Source organism: Telmatherina bonti, assembly GCF_933228915.1.
Source record: "Telmatherina bonti genome assembly, chromosome: 11".
NCBI classification, from domain to species: domain Eukaryota; kingdom Metazoa; phylum Chordata; class Actinopteri; order Atheriniformes; family Telmatherinidae; genus Telmatherina; species Telmatherina bonti.
The window spans coordinates 16570400-16588951 of NC_136629.1; the positions used below are offsets into that span (position 1 = coordinate 16570400).

At 43.7% G+C, this 18552-nt stretch overlaps 1 protein-coding gene across 2 annotated transcripts in view; it reads left to right on the top strand.

The window, feature by feature from the left end:
* The window catches only part of inpp5a (inositol polyphosphate-5-phosphatase A), a 171225-nt gene that overhangs the window by 54476 nt on the left and 98197 nt on the right, over positions 1–18552 (top strand). For both annotated transcript variants that reach the window (XM_079249303.1, XM_079249304.1), the window contains exons 3-4: positions 12511–12611; positions 12856–12943. In XM_079249303.1, the coding sequence (XP_079105429.1) occupies positions 12511–12611; positions 12856–12943 (189 nt within the window). The remainder of the gene's footprint in view (positions 1–12510; positions 12612–12855; positions 12944–18552) is intronic.

The window sequence follows — 18552 nt, forward strand, 5'->3', positions numbered from 1 at the left end:
GCTTTGGTTTCTAATGGCAGAGAATGAAGAAGAGGGGAGGAAGAGACTGAAAAAGTCGCAAATGTGGAACCACTTCACACTCAAAAGGGCAGAAAACATAGTGCAGTGTGTGTGCTGTAAAGCAGGTCTCAATGCTGCAGCACCTGAAACGAAAATACCCCCACTTCACTGCTGCAGGTGAAGTGGGGGTATTTTACTTAAAAGTACTGTAATATGTTTTGGAATGGAGCTGTTAGCTAATTTACTTAAAACTACATTTTAATTTCAGGTCTGTTTAGTTTTGGCCAGGAAGATTTTCTATTTTTTTCCTACTTCTTTACGCAGAATATAAATTAAATATATTTTTCCCGACATAATGCCCACGTTTAAAACATTATATCTGTCTTTTTTTATTTAGTCATCCACCAAAAATCCATTTAAAAAAAAAAAAAAAAAAAAAAAAGTTGCTTTTTGGGCAGAATATTGTTACCTGATTAAATGTGCTTACTTGTGATTAAATGTGATTAATTGAGATTAATCAATCATAAAGTCTATAATAAATTAGATAAAGGTTGTGATTACCTCTTCTTTTGACTGAGGCAGGGAAGGGGCTTACACAATAGCCACTGCTGCCAGCGGAGAGAATTCACACATTCTTTCATGTTATCAATAAAAAGTCTCCAGGATCACCAGAAAAGTTGGTAGTTCATAGTGGCTTTTCCCTAAAATAGATTCCCTCGAAGCGTCTGACAAATATCTCAGTTTAGCACCAAAGTTGCTAAGTTAGAAGCAGAGGTCTCTCGTGTGCATCAGTGTACCAGGAAATTATGTACTGACAAACGTTTCACAATAAAATGCATTTCCAATAACAATAAGACAGCTTGAAGGTGCAAGTTTTTTATTATTTTTTGCAGTTTAAATAAGCACATAAGCTATTTTTGATGGAAGCAATCTGCATCTTGCTGCGTTACAAATGTAAGTAGTGAGAACTACTTACATACTACTATGTAAGTAGTATGTAATATACTAGTAAGTACTTACTATAAGTATATACTTACTATAAGTAAGTAGTAGTATACTACTACTTACTTACTTACTACTTACTTATTTCCCTTTTATGATTGTAGCATTAGAAAAGTGCAAATCAGTATCACTACTTGTTGGAGAGCTCTTGAATTAAGGACTCACTGACAGTGAGGGTTTCTATTTTTGGATGCAGCATCAGCTTCTACTTGACATTTCATTCATAATATAGTGTTTTTGAGGAACTGGGCCTTTGTGTGTTGCAGTTGTACCAGCTAGATATAACCAAACACATAACCTCCTTTTCTCTTTTGCTTCCACTGTGCTTGTGTACATTGGGAGTTGCCAAGTGACTAAATTATTTACTGTTCCGAGGAATCACTGTTGATTTTGGCAGAAAATATTCCTGGCTCACCCTTAACACATTAATTTGTCTCCATCCATCCATCCATCTTCTGCCGCTTATCCGGGGTCGGGTCGCGGGGGCAGCAGCCTAAGCAGGGAAGCCCAGACTTCCCTCTCCCCAGCCACATTTGCCAACTCTGCGGGGGGGTTCCCGAGGCGTTCCCAGGCCAGCCGAGAGATGTAATCCCTCCAGCGTGTCCTGGGTCTTCCCCGGGGTCTCCTCCCCGAGGGACGTGCCTGGAACACCTCACCAGGGAGGCGTCCAGGAGGCATCCTGACCAGATGGCCGAGCCACCTCAACTGGTTCCTCTCGATGCGAAGGAGCAGCGGCTCTACTCTGAGCCCCTCCTGGATGACTGAGCTCCTCACCCTATCTCTAAGGGAGAGCCCGGCCACCCTGCGGAGGAAACTCATTTCAGCCGCCTGTATACGAGATCTCGTTCTTTCGGTCACGACCCACAGCTCATGACCATAGGTGAGGGTAGGAACGTATATCGACTGATAAATCGAGAGCTTCGCCTTCTGGCTCAGCTCCTTCTTCACCACGACAGACCGGCGCAGAGCCCGCATTACTGCAGACGCCGCACCGATCCGTCTGTCGATCTCACGCTCCATCCTTCCCTCACTCGTGAACAAGACCCCGAGATATTTAAACTCCTCCACTTGAGGCAGGACCTGACTCCCGACCCGGAGAGGGCAATCCACCCTATTCCGGCTGAGGACCATGGTCTCAGATTTTGAGGTGCTGATTCTCATCCCAGCCGCTTCACACTCGGCCGCGAATCGCTCAAGCGAGAGCTGGAGATCACTACCAGATGAAGCCAACAGGACCACGTCATCCGCAAAAAGCAGGGACCCAATCCTGAGGCCACCAAGTCGGATCCCCTCAACCCCTCGGCTGCGCCTAGAAATTCTGTCCATATAAGTTATGAACAGAATCGGTGATAAAGGGCAGCCTTGGCGGAGTCCAACCCTCACCGGAAACGAATCCGACTTACTACCGGCAATGCGGACCAAGCTCTGACACCTGTCGTACAGGGACCGGACAGCTCGTACAAGGGGGTCCGGTACCCCATACTCCCGGAGTACCCCCACAGGAGCCCCCGGGGGACACAGTCGAATGCCTTCTCCAGGTCCACAAAGCACATGTAGACTGGTTGGGCAAACTCCCATGCCCCCCCCAGGACCCCAGAGAGGGTATAGAGCTGGTCCACTGTTCCGCGACCAGGACGAAAACCACACTGCTCCTCCTCAATCCGGGATTCGACTATCCGGCGGACCCTCCTCTCCAGGACCCCTGAATAGACCTTACCAGGGAGGCTGAGGATTGTGATTCCCCTGTAATTGGAACACACCCTCCGGTCCCCCTTCTTAAAAAGGGGGACCACCACCCCAGTCTGCCAATCCAGCGGTACTGCCCCCGATGTCCACGCGATGCTGCAGAGGCGTGTCAGCCAGGACAGCCCCATAGCATCCAGAGCCTTAAGGAACTCCGGGCGGATCTCATCCACCCCCGGGGCCTTGCCGCCAAGGAGCTTTTTGACCACCTCAGCGACTTCAGCCCCAGAGATAGGAGAGTCCACCCCTGAGTCCACCAGCTCTGCTCCCTCATGGGAAGACGTGTTGGTAGGATTGAGGAGGTCTTCGAAGTATTCCCTCCACCGACCCACAACGTCCCGAGTTGAGGTCAGCAGCACCCCATCTCCACTGTACACAGTATTGATGGAGCACTGCTTTCCCCCCCTGAGCCGCCGGATGGCGGACCAGAATCTCCTCGAAGCCGTCCGGAAGTCTTTCTCCATGGCCTCGCCGAACTCCTCCCGTGCCCGAGTTTTTGCCTCGGCAACGGCCGAAGCCGCATGCCGCTTAGCCCGCTGGTACCCATCAGCTGCCTCCAGAGTCCCACAGGCCAAGAAGGCCCGATAGGACTCCTTCTTCAGCTTGACGGCATCCCTCACTGCTGGTGTCCACCAACGAGTCCTGGGATTACCGCCACGACAGGCACCAACGACCTTGCAGCCACAGCTCCGGCTGGCCGCCTCAGCAATAGAGGCACGGAACACAGCCCATTCGGACTCAATGTCCCCCGCCTCACCCGGGACATGTTCGAAGCTCTGCTGAAGGTGGGAGTTGAAGCTCGCTCTGACAGGGGACTCAGCCAGATGTTCCCAGCAGACCCTCACAACACGTTTGGGCCTGCCAGCTCTGACCGGCTTCCTCCCCCACCATCTGAGCTAACTCACCACCAGGTGGTGATCAGTTGACAGCTCCGCCCCCCTCTTCACCCGAGTGTCCAAGGCATGTGGCCGCAGGTCCGATGATACGACTACAAAGTCGATCATTGAACTGCGGCCCAGGGAATCCTGATGCCAGGTGTACATATGGACACTCTTATGCTGGAACATGGTGTTCGTTATAGACAATCCATGACGAGCACAGAAGTCCAATAACAAAACACCATTTGGGTTCAGAGGGGGGGACCATGCCTCCCAATCACTCCCCTCCAGGTCTCACTGTCATTGCCCACGTGAGCATTGAAGTCCCCCAGCAGAACAATGGAGTCCCCAGAAGGAGCACCCTCCAGCACTCCCTCCAAGGACCCCAGAAAGGGTGGGTACTCTGAACTGCTGTTCGGTGCATAAGCACAGACAACAGTCAGGACCCATCCCCCCACCCGGAGGCGGAGGGAAACTACCCTTTCATCCACTGGGGTAAACCCCAATGTACAGGCACCAAGCTGGGGGCTGATGAGAATGCCCACACCTGCTCGGCGCCTCTCACCATGAGCAACTCCAGAGTGGAAGAAGGTCCAGCCCCTCTCGAGGGTACTGGTTCCAGAGCCCAAGCCATGCGTCGAGGTGAGTCCAACTATATCTAGTCGGAACCGCTCAACCTCGCGCACAAGCTCAGGCTCCTTCCCCACCAGAGAGGTGACGTTCCACGTCCCTAGAGCCAGCTTCTGCAGCCGGGGATCGGACCGCCAGGGTCCCCGCCCCTTGCTGCCGCCCAGCTCACATTGCACCCGACCCCTACGGCTCCTCCCGCAGATGGTGAGCCCACGGGAGGCGACCATTTGTCTTTCATTTTTAAGTAGGAGGACTGTGTCATATATTCAGATTTAATTCACATACACAAACCGTTAATGATCTGGCCTTAAGAGGCAATATTCAGCTAAAGAAATAATGCACAAGTGCTTCATATTGAGATGTTTCAAGCTGGATCATGTTATACATGTGTTTGCTCTTTTTTCTTTAAGTGTGTTTTCAGTTAAATGTTAGCTGGAAAAGAAAGCTGGATGCCACAGTAATGGATTTTCCTAGAAACAAACAAGCCTCATCCCCCAATAGACACACACAGGACAGAATATAATGCAGAACTAATAGGCAAGAATTTAATGGTTATATTCATGATTTGATTTCATGAATGTAATTGTCAGATCCTTAAGAGCCCTCTTTATGTGTCCTCAGATCAGCAGCAGTGATGTTACTAAGTAATCAAACTTAATGTTAAATCTCATGATGTCCACGGCAGCAATGAGATTTAACTGTTTTTTTTTTTGTTTTTTTTATTTATTTTTTTTTATACCGCAGTATTTACAAGAATCCAATCTGTGTCCACATTATTTGCTTCTTACTCTTTATCCCATTACAGCAAGTCTTATCTGGAATCAGACTTAATTTATTTTATGTCCCTGCATCATGTTAATCCTGTTAATAATGCATGAGATGGGCATAAAGTGAATAGAAATAAACATAAAAACAAACAAACAAGCGTTCAAACATTGACTGAATAAAAACTATCAATAGGAGATGTGAAAGCTCTCTAACTAGTGCTACTACTATGGTTTCCATGGTTACTGCCTTGTTTCTGTGCAATAGCCTCAGCTGTTTGGAGTATTATTGGAGAGAGCTGAAGTACAGCAGAGAGGGATGTGTTTTAGGGCTGGGCGATTAATCAGATTTTTAATCTCAATTACGATCTGGGTTTTCAACTATCGTGAAAATAAAAGGCTGCGATTATTTTTCTCTTTGTAGTTTCCTCTCCTGCTGTCTTCAGTTGCTAATCGAGCATCTCTGGCATTGCAGCGCTGTGCTGTAAACTCCTCCCACAGCCGCTTTGGTTTCATTCAGACACTGTTCCCGCCAAATCTGGCGACTTTTTTCGTTAAAAGTGACCAGCGACAAATCTAGCATCTTTTACTGGAGTTATTAGAGACTTTTCTGGTGTTTTGGTGACTGACTTGAAGGGACATATTGTTCTGCAGTTGCTGTAAGGAAGGAGCAGCAGGAGCCTCTCCCGTCCTAAAGCACTCGCAGGCGGCCAGTCTCAGTCGGCTCCGGCTGCAGGTCAATGTAGAATAACTGCAGTAGGTAGTGGAAGTTCACCTAAACATAGTTTATACCATTGTCAGTGACAACTGGCTGCATTATTTTTGCATGCATAGTTCGGTGAGTTAAACACTGTAATATCCATCCGTTACAGGGCGTTACCATAGCAACGCGTTAATCAGCTGATTCGGATCAGCTGTCTTTAACAGGTGAATGAGAGAAACGCGCTGTAGCCTGACAGCGGTTGTTTGGCATAAAAAACACATCCAGGCCAACATGAAATAGTTCCTATACTTCAGCAAATGTTGAAGAAAAGAAATACAAACTCGTAACCGTGTGTTAGATGGTTATAATGCCTGACGTGGAGTTGAGAACACCACAACGCGCGGCGTTGTTTAATCCTTACTTATACTTATCTATTCAGTTTACATCAGTATTTGCACATTGTCAAGAAAAAGCTTCATGTTATTTGTTTGTTTTCTAAAATAGGTGGAATCCTAAAGACATTTTTTTAAAGTCATGGTTTAATGTTAAAAAAAAAAAAAAATTATGTTAAAGATTAAAGGATAATCATGTTCAATAATCGAGATCTCAATTTCAGTCAAAATAATCGTGATTATAATTTTTGCCATAATCGAGCAGCCCTAATGTGTATTACCATCAAGTTCTGTTTGAGTCCCAGTCCACCACAAAGCAACACCACATGCATGTCCGACCCTAAAACTCAGTGCTTCCAGCTTGTTTTGATGGCACACTGATATTCATAATACACATTCCCGTGGCATCAGGCGTTGCTTGTAGCATCCCAGGACAGAGAAGTCACACTTTTTCTAGCCTGAACCATCACATGACAGCTTTGTTTTGTTTTATGACACCACATTACATGCCAGCAACTGGATATCAACAAATTGGCTGTTTTGAATACACAGCATGGCTCATTTAGCAAGGAAACCTGAGAGGATATTATCTGAGGAAGAGAGGAAAAGAAACGGAGCGACAGCAACCACCTCTTCATCTCTGTTTAGAAGCTTTTCTTTCTGTCCTGCTTTCATTGTGCTACAGCCTTTTTAGCTTAGTCTGAGAATGTGTCTACCTTGCTTTCATACGTTCCTGTTGCTTTTAAGCATGTTAGCAGCTAAGTGATGCAGGAAATCGCTCATGTTGCCACATTTTGTCGACAGTTTGCAGCTCAACAGCATTTGCAGTATGTAGCTGTTTGGGCCACGTCCAGCCTTTTAAAACCAAAGTTTAATCTGCAGATTACAGAACAGGGTTCCTTTCTACTGCAAATAAGTTTATTTTATTATCATGTTGACCTTTAACTTTTGCTACAGCTTCATTTTTTGTATCTAATTTTACAGCTCAGTATCTCCAGTAACACAGGTGTTCTGCTGCATGCATGTTTAGTGGTGCAGACATGAAAATGATCTGCCCCTTTCCAAATTTTTAGAATATTTACACTGATTTTTGGAGTGTCAGACTAATTAATTTTATTAAAAGTAATGAGTCATCTGCGTTTAACTCATCCTAGTTACACTATGAGCGGGGTTTAAAGGGCTTGTATGTGAGCCCACATTGGTTTACCTTTGTTGTCACAGTCTGGGGACTTGAAGCTAGATCTTCCAGCCTCAATCCCACCTCTGTAACCACTCTGTGCTTACAGTCCTCACTGACTGCAGTTTGCACTGACTGATAGGAGTTTAGAAGTTTCTGTCAGAGCAGTTTTTCCCTCCTAAAGGAGACCGTGCAGCAGATTTGAGAAGTCATGAAACTCAGATCAACTTCTGCTCATTTGCACGGCTGCTCCTGGTGTCTGAATCTTTTTTTTTTTTTTTTAATCTGCTTCACCCCTCCTTGTAATTGTTACTGTCACTCTCATACCAAACACAATGTTTGCCAAGTAATTCCGGCTCTCATGTTTGTTTAGCACTCATGCTATTGGATATCCTGAGCATAAAGTGTGTGTGTGTCGACATGCATGTCCTGGTTGTAGAGGAATTCTGTTTGCACTGGGCAGTATAGGCTTGTTTGTTTTAGAGGAACGTATCGCGTCCAAGCATGCAGACAGAGAGGTGTGCCCCTGTGTGAAGCCGGCAGGCTTGTAGCTTCATGCCAGCTCTGTTCTGCTGCTGCTGCCGACTGACGTCATGGAAAGAAGCATCAGACTCTGAACTTCGCATGGCTGGGAACAAGCAGCAGTGACGACTAGAGTTAACTACAATCAGCCACGCTGTGCTAACTCATTGAGTTAACTCTCTGTTAACTCTGCTAAAACAAAACATCCTGTGTTTTCCAGTGTATTGATTATCTTGTGGTTCAGCCATCAGCTGGGGGAAAAAAAGCTCAGTTGATGTGATAAACAGTTTTATGCGTAACAGGTGATATGTCATCTATTCTGGGTTGCCTTGGCATGAATCCAAAGACTGTTTCATACAGGAAGGACTCGTGTTTCTCACTAAATCAGCACCAACACTTCTGTCAGATGGATCCCTCATGGTGTGGGGAAACACTAGTGTGAAGAATTCACTCTCATTGATTTGCCGTGTTGAACAGAGCGAGTTTGCAGCTTGGCAGTCATTTTACTTCCTCGAGGGAATTCCTTTAGGAAATTTAATGATTTCTTGTAAGGCACGCCTTGGTAGAAGTTCAAAGGCTTGCAAACGGCAGGAGGAGTGTGGAAGGAGTTTATTCTCAAGTTTTCTGTGTCGCTTTTTTAGAGTTAGCGAAGGTGGTTTTAACATCTCATCTGTTTGGGATCAATCTGAGGCATTGGGTTGTTTAATCAGCACATTTAGGCACGTGACAACTAAAAAGGTGCCTGTAAATGGGCTTTATCTTTCTTTGTTTTCATAAGAGAAGAATGTGTTTAAGGAAAAGTGTCTTGAACTGTGTTACCAGTTTAGAGTTGCTAACATCTTGCAACCAGTGCTTACTCATTTATGGAAAGCTTGGTGAATTGGAGCCAGTCTGCATCCGTGACAATAAGAGGTTTTAAATGACTAGAAGAAGCTCAAAATCTGCTGGTTAAACACTGCCTTATGGATTTGGCTTTTGGATTTTATCATATCTAAGTGGTGTGAGAGACTAAAACTGTTGTGAGAATTGAGATAAGTGCAATTGAGTTCTCTGCATCTCAGTTTTCTATTTCTTACCACTGAATCAAACCACCTACCAGGACCTCTCTCTGCTCGTCAGATTTTGCAGCTTATGATATGATTTACACATATTCAAACAGGGTCATTTGCCTGCCCCACTTGTGTTCAGTAGACTGGGCAAATGGGATTCCACTCCTGCTGCTGCAGTAACATAAACAACGCTTTGCATTGCACCGCGGTGAATTGAATAACCCCTCCACCGATTTGCATTGGAAACTTCCCTGGACTTTCACACGGCAGTGGCCGTAGTGGTTCCCCACATCCAGCCTCACCATCTGTGAATTGTAATAACACAGCTAAGAAGGTCAGCAGATACTTTCTTGATTTGCTTTGGGACAAGTTCACAGTTCTTTCATAGTGTCTGAGCCCCTTGATTACATCCTGAAACTAGCTATTTCATATAAAAGCAACTCTTTAAGTCACTCCTTTTCTCAGTGTTAAAGCAAATACTCCTTCTTGGAAGTCAAAACAAGAAGTCCTCTGATGCATCAAACACTTTCTGCATTGAACAGAAACCATAAAAGACGACTCAGGCCTTTTGTATTAGTTCTTCTCACTGCCTAAAAGATCATATCTGCTTTTTAAACCAGCTGCTTACACCAAGCTACCATGAGGAGATGAACTACATGAAGTGACATCAGTTGAAAATTGCAAGTCAAGTTTATGAGATATCAGTTAAAATCTAAAACATGAGTAGATGTCATCTCAACAGGATCTGAGTTGCAAACATTCACAGCAGGGTATGTGACTTTATTTTAAGTACAACTTTATCTGTTTTAGTCCTTCAGCCACAAGCTTCTTTTCTTAAGAGTTTCTTTCTCCCATGCAGTTCTAACGCCTGTCCTTCAAAGATTTATTTGGACATTTTCTGCTTTTTCGCTCCCATTCAGTCCCCTTGTACCAAACCATTTTCAGTCCTGTTAAAAAAAAAAAAAAAAAAAAAAAAAAAAGAGGGCATTGAACAAGTGGTGGACATCAACAGAGCCATGTCTACACAGTCTATACAGTGATGTTGTGAAAAATGAGGGAAAAACTGTACGGCTCATTTTCTCTTAGGGATCGAGCTGATATTTAGGTATAAATGGAGCCCTCCAGCTGTAATTAAAGAGCTACATAGATTACACCTTGTTGATGCAAGTTACATGCAGGATTGCAGCATTTTAGCTAGTGGACTTTTCCAGAAGTTTTTCTTGACAGATGAGGCAGATTGGCAAGAATGATGAATTGGAGCAGCTTTTCTGGGGGCTAACCCCTCCAGTTTTCACCTCATCTGCTGGAAGTTTAGAGCTCAGCTAGAAAACATCAGGAGTTCCTGCTCCCCTTTAGCTGAACACCGTTTTACTGTGGCTGTGCACAAACTGCCATCAAAAGTTGCCATCTTGCTTTTCTATGTTTCCAGACTAAAATATCTAAATTAGTGACAGAGTAAATTAGTACTTTGGTAATACAATCTTAACTGGAAACTCTGAATAAAACACTAAATCAGATATACTGGTAATTATTTCTACAAGTTCTAATGGAAATGTTTCACAAACTGATTCAGCATAAACGTATTTTGTTTGGCTAAGAACTGCACAAGATTTATATAATATGTGAAGATGAGTCACAAAAGCTCGTTTTGTGGATCGGTGAGGTGGATCAGGGAGTTCAGCACATTGATAGCACGTTGATATCAGCACCTGATGCAGATGTTGGATTGGATCGGCTCCAGCTCTAATAACTATGCTGGTCTTCTTTCTTTGAGACATATAGCATACGGCGGTGGTGAGAATGATGACGTGATGTATTTCCAGTTGTCTGTTGTTATCATATGTAACTCTGAGTTTTCTTGTCCATTTCTTTAGATCATGTGCAGCACATGGTTTTACTTCATTTATTAAACATTCTACATAAATGAACATGCCTCACTTTGTGGCTCAAAATATTAAACTGCAGTCTGTTTCTAATATTTCTGATCCTTAATAAATGAATTATGTCATTTTTATAGTGACATAATAATGATATATATTTTCTCCCTTGGCACTCAAGTGCGACTGCAGGATATTAAAAATTTGTTCAGACTTTTATTAGAGCAGCGCAGGCCGTCTCGTCCTCCTTTTGCAGTTTGACAGATTCATTATTTAGACAGATGCGAACCTCCTCAGAATTCGAATGTTCCAGAGAATCAGGTCACAGAGACAGAAGAGGAACGGATGAGAGGACACACCTCCATATCAAACATCCCGGCATCTGACATCCTTGTGAGGCTAAGACAAGATTGCATATGGCTGCACCCTGTCAGTTAGTCATGACAGGACTCACCGCTCACACAGCAGCTGTCACCGTCTGGGGGTTGTTAAGAGAGTCCTCCACTGTTGTTACGAATCATAACGTCGGCTTTAATGGCTGCAGGGTTTGGCATATCAATATGACAGCCACTGCTGAGGTACGTAAACACCATCCCTGTAACCAGATGCTGGTTAAAGGCTTATAGCATGCCAAAGTAAAGTAAGATCATTGGTTAATGCTGACTGGTTTAGACTGAAACTACCCCCTGGATTGCATCTGTCAACACAGACTTACAGTCTGGAAAGATAAACAGCCACAAGCACATGCGAGACAGCATTCACACACCCATATAAATATGCCCCACACATCACTTTTAAGCCTGACATCGGTTGAAAGCTCCTCGAGTGTGCGTGACCTTTCCCACCGTGGCTTGATAGCAGCTCTAATCACTCCGACTTGGAACAGCTCAGTCTGCTTCTGGGTCATCCGGCTAAGTAACAAGCCATAGGTTGATGGAAAATCCATAGCATTGCCGCCATACATTACATTTATTTGATTGGGTCTGTAGTGAGCATAATGCAAGACTGAGGTGGTCCTCGGGTGAAGTAGCTGCTGGGCTCCATCCAGGTCCAAGAGACCATTTGCAGACACCCCCCCCCCCCCCCCCCCCCCCCCCTTCTGTGACATTGATGCACAGCCTCAGCCTGCAGTCCACAGGTCTGACCCCTGTGAGTGCTTGCGAGTGCCGTACATCACTCTGCGATTCTGCCATATCGATTTTTCACTGAGAGCACGTCTGACAGGGTGCTCACAAACACCTCGCTATGTGGAAGAGGTTAAAGAAAGGCAACATGAGGTCATGTGACTCGGGAAGTGGATCCTACCACTTAGACTTTGTATATGTAAGGATTTTCATAAGCTCTGAGAAGCATCCTGACATCTTCCTGGAGCAGCAGAGCAGAGTAAGGTGTCGGTGTTAATGGTAAGGTACAAGCATTAGTTGCCCCCCCCCCCCCCCCCCCACACACACACACACACACACACACACACACACACACACACGGCACATCTGTGATAGTGGATGAAGCCGGGCCGCATTATGCTTGTGGAACAAGCTCTCTAAGTGCCCTCTGCCTACATTAGTGAGCCACTTTGTCTTGTGTAAATACGGTGGCATGTCGCAAAGTTGACTTTAGAGAGAAATGAGGAGGCCCAGAAGCCAACCTGATGGAGGACCTGCTTTCATTTTTATTTTGCCTCCTGTGAGAAAATGGAGTTGTTTCAGCAGTAATTGATTGATTAGCTTGTCGTCTTTTTGACCCATGTTTGTTTTCTTCTCTCTTCCTTCGCAGACCGTACAATCCCACAAGCCTCACTTCTTGGCAGTGCACTGTCAAGAGGTTGGCGGGAAGAATTACGAGGCGTCCATGTCACATGTGGACAGTTTTGTGAAGTAAGTATTGTGTCTTTATATTTGGTGTAATCGCTGTGATTTTTGTGGTAACAGCAGAGCAGCTTTACAGCCGTTTTCATGGCTCATGATAGTCATCTGTGTGAAACTAAGCAGACTGCTCCCCCCATTGGTCACATCAAAGCTGTGCCTCAATGCTGCAAAGAAGTTTAATTTCTTATATTTGGTCATATTGATTGTTATTTTTTGTAGAAGATGAATCTGATGAGTGTGCTTTGTCTACCAGAGAGCTTCTGTACAGTGATACCATGAAGGAGTACAGCAGAGTCCGCATCTACCTCGATGAGAACTACAAATCCCAGGAGCATTTCACAGTGAGTACTGCTTCTTGAACTTTTATATCTTCTTGTGTGGGAATTTTACCACCAACATCAAATGTAATATGGTAAATATCCATAAATAAATATCTCATTATTGTGTTATAAAGGCAACTGACTGAAGCGTTGTTGTAAATATCACTAGTACTGAAGTAGCCCTGCTTCTGCAATCAGACTTTAATGCTAATCCTCCATCTTTCTGAACATCACTATAAAGGGAAAATACCAGCCAGCAACACACTTGTATGATTCACTTCCTCATCACAGCTCTTAGATTAGGACATTATAATGACAGTGAGGTGTTGCATAGCTGTGTTTCTGTTTATATAAGAATACCATAAACAAATATATTTGGTCTGTAATAAACGGGCGACCTAACCAGGATGTATATTGCCCTTGTCTTAGTAGGAGTAATTTCAAGACATTCAAAGCGCTTTACAGTGATTGTTGATGGTAAACTACATATGTAGCCACAGCTGCCCACAAACTGAAGCGTGGCAGCCAACATTGTGGCCTCTCCACCCACTAGCAAACATTTATTCATAAACCGATGATGCCACACTGGAGGCAAAGTGTGAAGTGTCTCTCCTAAGGACAAAACTCTAGATTCAGTGGCATTAAGTGGGATTTGAATCGCCAGCCTTCACATTATTGGGCAATGAGCAGCGGTAATAACTGCTTAGATAGTCTCCATTCTCTAAGACCCTGTATTGGAACAAGCAAGTATAGAAAATGAGTCGATGGATGGATGTTGTGTTTGCTTTGAATTATCTGAAATGAGTAAAAGAACATCTTATCAGAAGATGCTTGCAAAACAACTGCAACTGGAAGGTGTTTTCCTCTCAGACCGCAGCTATTAACATCCACGAGTGTTGCTTAATGCAAATACAGCAGTGAAATGTTAGAAAATTTGCAACTAAAGTAGTGGTTCTTAAGGCTAAACTCCTGAGGCACAGCTGATAAGTGTAATTCTGGTGCTACTGCTGTTGCAGCAGATGGCCACAAGATGGCAGCAGATATCAGCTAATACATGTAATTCAGAGCTGAAGTCTGTTTTTCACAGACATATTAACTCTTGTCAAGACAGAATAAAGAAAACAAACCCACAGTTGGTATGTTTGACTGGGCAGGTAGATTTTTGTCCAGTTTTATACATGTTTTTTTTTTTTTTTTTTTTAAATCATTAGATGCAGAACCAGTGAACTACGTACATTTTAGAACTGAGTGCAGCGAATGACCCTGTTGATTCATTTACAGTCTCTTCCGTGGCACTTTTTATATGTGGCCTCATGGTGGAGCCAAATGCTCAGACCTAACACAAAAATCAAAGGATCCAGGTCTGTTTTGTTTAACTCTGCTGTGAATTACAAGAGAACACGTGTTTAGGTGCACTTTTATGTCTGATACTCAATCAACACACCACAGGTATGTCAGGTAATCATCCCTATACTCCCGGGAGATTACACGGAAGGAGCTTTGAATAGCAAATCGATGCGGTCCGGGTATGGACTGCAGGCTCACTTTGTTGTCGGTGGTTGCTGAGTTGTGTCCGTTTCCCTCCCTTTGAATGTTCTTGGTGTCATCACCACGCTTCACTGCACCTCCACAAATGCTCATAAATCACAGCCGCCGGTGAGACACATTTGCTCTTTTAAAAAGAAAAATATTCCAACATCGGCCTTTCGGAGATGTAATGATCTGCCATTTCGCATGAGCTCGGCTAATATCTCAACATTACCGGCTGTTTATTCAATGGTGTTTGTCTATAGATTAACCTTTTTAGTTGTATTTTCATTTTCATCAAATAGAGATAGCAGTCTTTGTGAATCAGCCAGTGGAAAAGAGAAACATCTGATGTGCTTTCTATGATGTTGATATCGAAATCTTGGTAACTGTAAATATGAAGAGACTCTCCAGTCTTTCTCACTCTGGGGCTTGCCATTTAACTTTGATGACATCACTCATATTTGTTTTCCCAATCTTCGATTTTTTTTCTTTTCCTTTTTCTTTTCCTTACCCGACATGCTCTGGGAATTGTTTGTTGTCTGCCCTACCTGTCAATTTTCAGATAATCTAAGAGCGAACACTTTTTTAGGTTTACTTTCAACACTTTAAACAATTCTGCTATTGTGCTTGTGTGTTTGTGTGTGTGTTTGTGTGTGTGTGTGTGTGTGCGGTTTCTTGTGATTTGGTTGAGTGGGAGGACAGAGATGCTGTGAGGGAAGCTCAGGGGAGTATCTTCATGTGTGTCCAGCGTAAGACGTGATTCGGCTTCTCATTAATCAACTAATCTGATGATCTATTAACTAGATCATCAGATTAGTTGATCAACTAGATTCTAGTTGATATTTACAGCCAGTATTCAAAATACACTCCATTTTTTTCGAGGATAAAATACACAATTGTAAGTTTTGTTTTGGCAATATTTTTACTTCTGTTTTAGTTAAGCAGTTCTGACTTGGTATTAATTTGATTTGTCGATTTAGGTTAAATGTTTAAAGTCACATGTTTTAAGTGACATTATTTAGTAACCTTCCAGAAAAGAAGTGTTTTCCCCCTAAACTTCATTTTATTGAAGTGTGGAGCCACGAAGAAGCTGTAATGTCTTGATGTAGGAGCTCCTCCTTTCTTTCTTCGAGAAGAAAGGGTGGGAAAAATCTTGACTGACACGTTGCCCACCCTTGCGGCCGATCCCGAACCCGGTGTTTTACAGCCCTGTTAAGGTATACAGCAGGTAAAATGTCAATTAGGAAGGCCCACCCTGATAACTCAACTCCCAATCCACTTGTTCTTGGTCATTAATATTTATGGTGGAATCGGCCCAGGAGCTGCAGCTCATGTCATCTTGTGTAACGTGCACTTATGAAACATGCACGTACTCCGCTGTCCGTGCAGCTGAGCAGAAATGTCCGCAGATCCACAAACACACACACCTAAGAGGTGTCACAAAGTCTAATCAAGCTATCCACACACACAGTAGGTGACACACACTGTGGCTTCTCTGCACTCAGTTGTTCCAGGGCATTTTAATGGGAAATTAAAGACATCCCTCATGTCTGTGGTGTGCACGACAGGAATGGGAGCGCTGACAGAGGATAAATCAGCGTCTGGGCTTTGACAGGACACTGCTTTCTCCTTTTTACCCTTTGCATGTGTGTGTGTATGCACGCATCTGTCTGTACTAAACCGTCTGGGTACTGCTGGAAGTTTGTCGGACGCTGCTGGTTGTTTGGTTTCACCCTGACAACAACGCGTCTTTTGATTGAGTTTCAGTTTACTGTGATGAACGTTCAGCAGGAATCCCGAGTAGTTTAGATGAGGCGGGATTATTCTTTTACTCAAGGGAGCTCAATATGTCCGTCTCGATAAATTCCATCATACTTCACATTCTTACAGAAGGCAACCATGTTTCTCTGAAATCATTTTTTTTTTTTAAAAAATGAACAAATGCTTACTTTTATAACAGCTGAATGAAACAAAGTTTCTTCTGGGGTCTTATCCCACATTTGCTTTGGAAACACCAAATTTTGGTTCAGGAAACAAATAAGTTTCTTTTTGTTTGACTTAATTAGTTTCATTTTCTGCTTTTTTACATTTGTTTAACATTTTAAACATGAAAGTGCCATGTTAAGTGTAATGTCTTGACCTTGTAGCTTTTTATCTCTTGATTTTATATTTGCTTTACATAACACAGCTGCTTCTGATCAATATTTCAGCTTCCTATAAATGTCTTACATTCAGCAGAGAAATTAAAAGCTCATGAATAACTAACTGCATGGAAGCAGTAATGATTAATCATTTGAGCCAAGCGCCTATATCTTGACGTCTGCTGGAAAATAAGTATTTCTATGCAGCCCCACGGCCTATTTGAATATTTCACGAGTCATAGTATAGGGAAAACTTTTTAGATTTGTTGAAATGTCACATCACTATGTGTGTTAGTTAGAGAAATAATGGCACATAGCAGAAACTTAAACATTTCAGACTTGCCCAAAAAGAAGATATTATAAAGATGATTATCCCTTTGGAATGATGCGACTGTAGCTCTAAACCTCTATCGTATCATAGTAAAACATGTGAACATTATCACTGCAAAAACCAACTCTGGTTACGTGAACAACATTAGAAGGATTCAGAAACAGACAGATAGTTCAGATGTAACTTCTAACTTTTCACCATCTATATATATCAGAAGACCTCATATATATATATACATGGGTGTATTCAATGGACAGGAGACAAGTTGTTCCAGTGGATTGCAGCTGCAGATAAATGCTAGTTGTGAAAATGAAGTCATTTAGAACATATGGTATAAAACAGCCAGAACAATAAAACAGGTTCATGCAGAAAAAGCCCAAACTGCACAGAAGTTTGACCAGCAGGAAGGCAGAGAAAGCCATCTAAAGGCTCTTCCAGGAAATACAAAGAATTGCAATTAAATCATTTATTTTTACAAGAAAGATTTAAAACAGTTTCTTGCTTGAAGCAAATCCTGAGTCTTGTTTTGCAGCTCAGCTTCACTCTGTTCCAAAGGTGAGTCCTTAATTCCTCTCCGGCCAGCGTGCTGTAATGCAGTAATCAGTGCCGCTCTGCTCGGCCAGGAATTTATGAACACTTAGTGTCCCTCCGTGCTGACAGGGGCCTCAGCGGCAGCATGTTTACGGTGTTGCCCAGAATGCGTGTCACTCGCATTTATCACCCCCTCCCTGTTTTTTTTTTTTTTTTCTCCCTCTCCTTAACCTGCACCTTATATCACCCCTCTGCTCTGCCGTTTTACGACGAAACAAAACCAGGTTGCATATAGAGATTATATACTTTGCAGAGTGAGTGGGGTCAGATGCGGGGGTCTGTTGATTTTACACAGAGGGTGACTTGCATCTTCCTCTGCATTCAAAAAGCCTCCAGTCGGCACATAAACAGGTTAAGATATTGCAAACTAAATCTAAGAGACCTCTTATTTCAATATGGCGAGGAGAACGGCACCCGCCGAGGCCACTTGAATGGAGTAAATGTCAGCGCGGTAATATGGCAGGGGCATAACTCTCCTTCGCCATCACTCATAAGCACGTCCACTCTCACACACACACACACACACACACACACACACCCACACACAGGAGGTGAAGTAGAATAAACACGAGCGCGAGCATGCACAGAGGGAGAAACACACCCACACTCTGGACATGTGTTGAACGACAATCAATGAATCTGCCATCAGAGGTGAGTTATGAGGCAGAGAGAGTGGGCATTCCCACTGTGAAAATAGTTGGACTTAAAATGTTTGTAATTAATGGATTGTGTAAAGAGGTGGAGGAATTGATGCATTTATGACAAGGAGTCAAATCTGAGCCTTTGCCCTGCTTGGATCATCTGCGCACACACACGCGCACACACACACACACACACACACACACACACACACACAAGCTTGCGCTCATAAACAGCACTGATAAAGTGTTGCCTTGTGTGTGTGTTTGGATGAAATCTAGCAGAGGAGAGTAAATCAGCTGTGTTGGAGGTGGAGGTGTTGCTGTTGTAGTGTGTGTGTGTGTGTGTGTGTATGGTGGGGGGGTGTCTCTGGCCTCAGATAATGATGTGATTCTAGC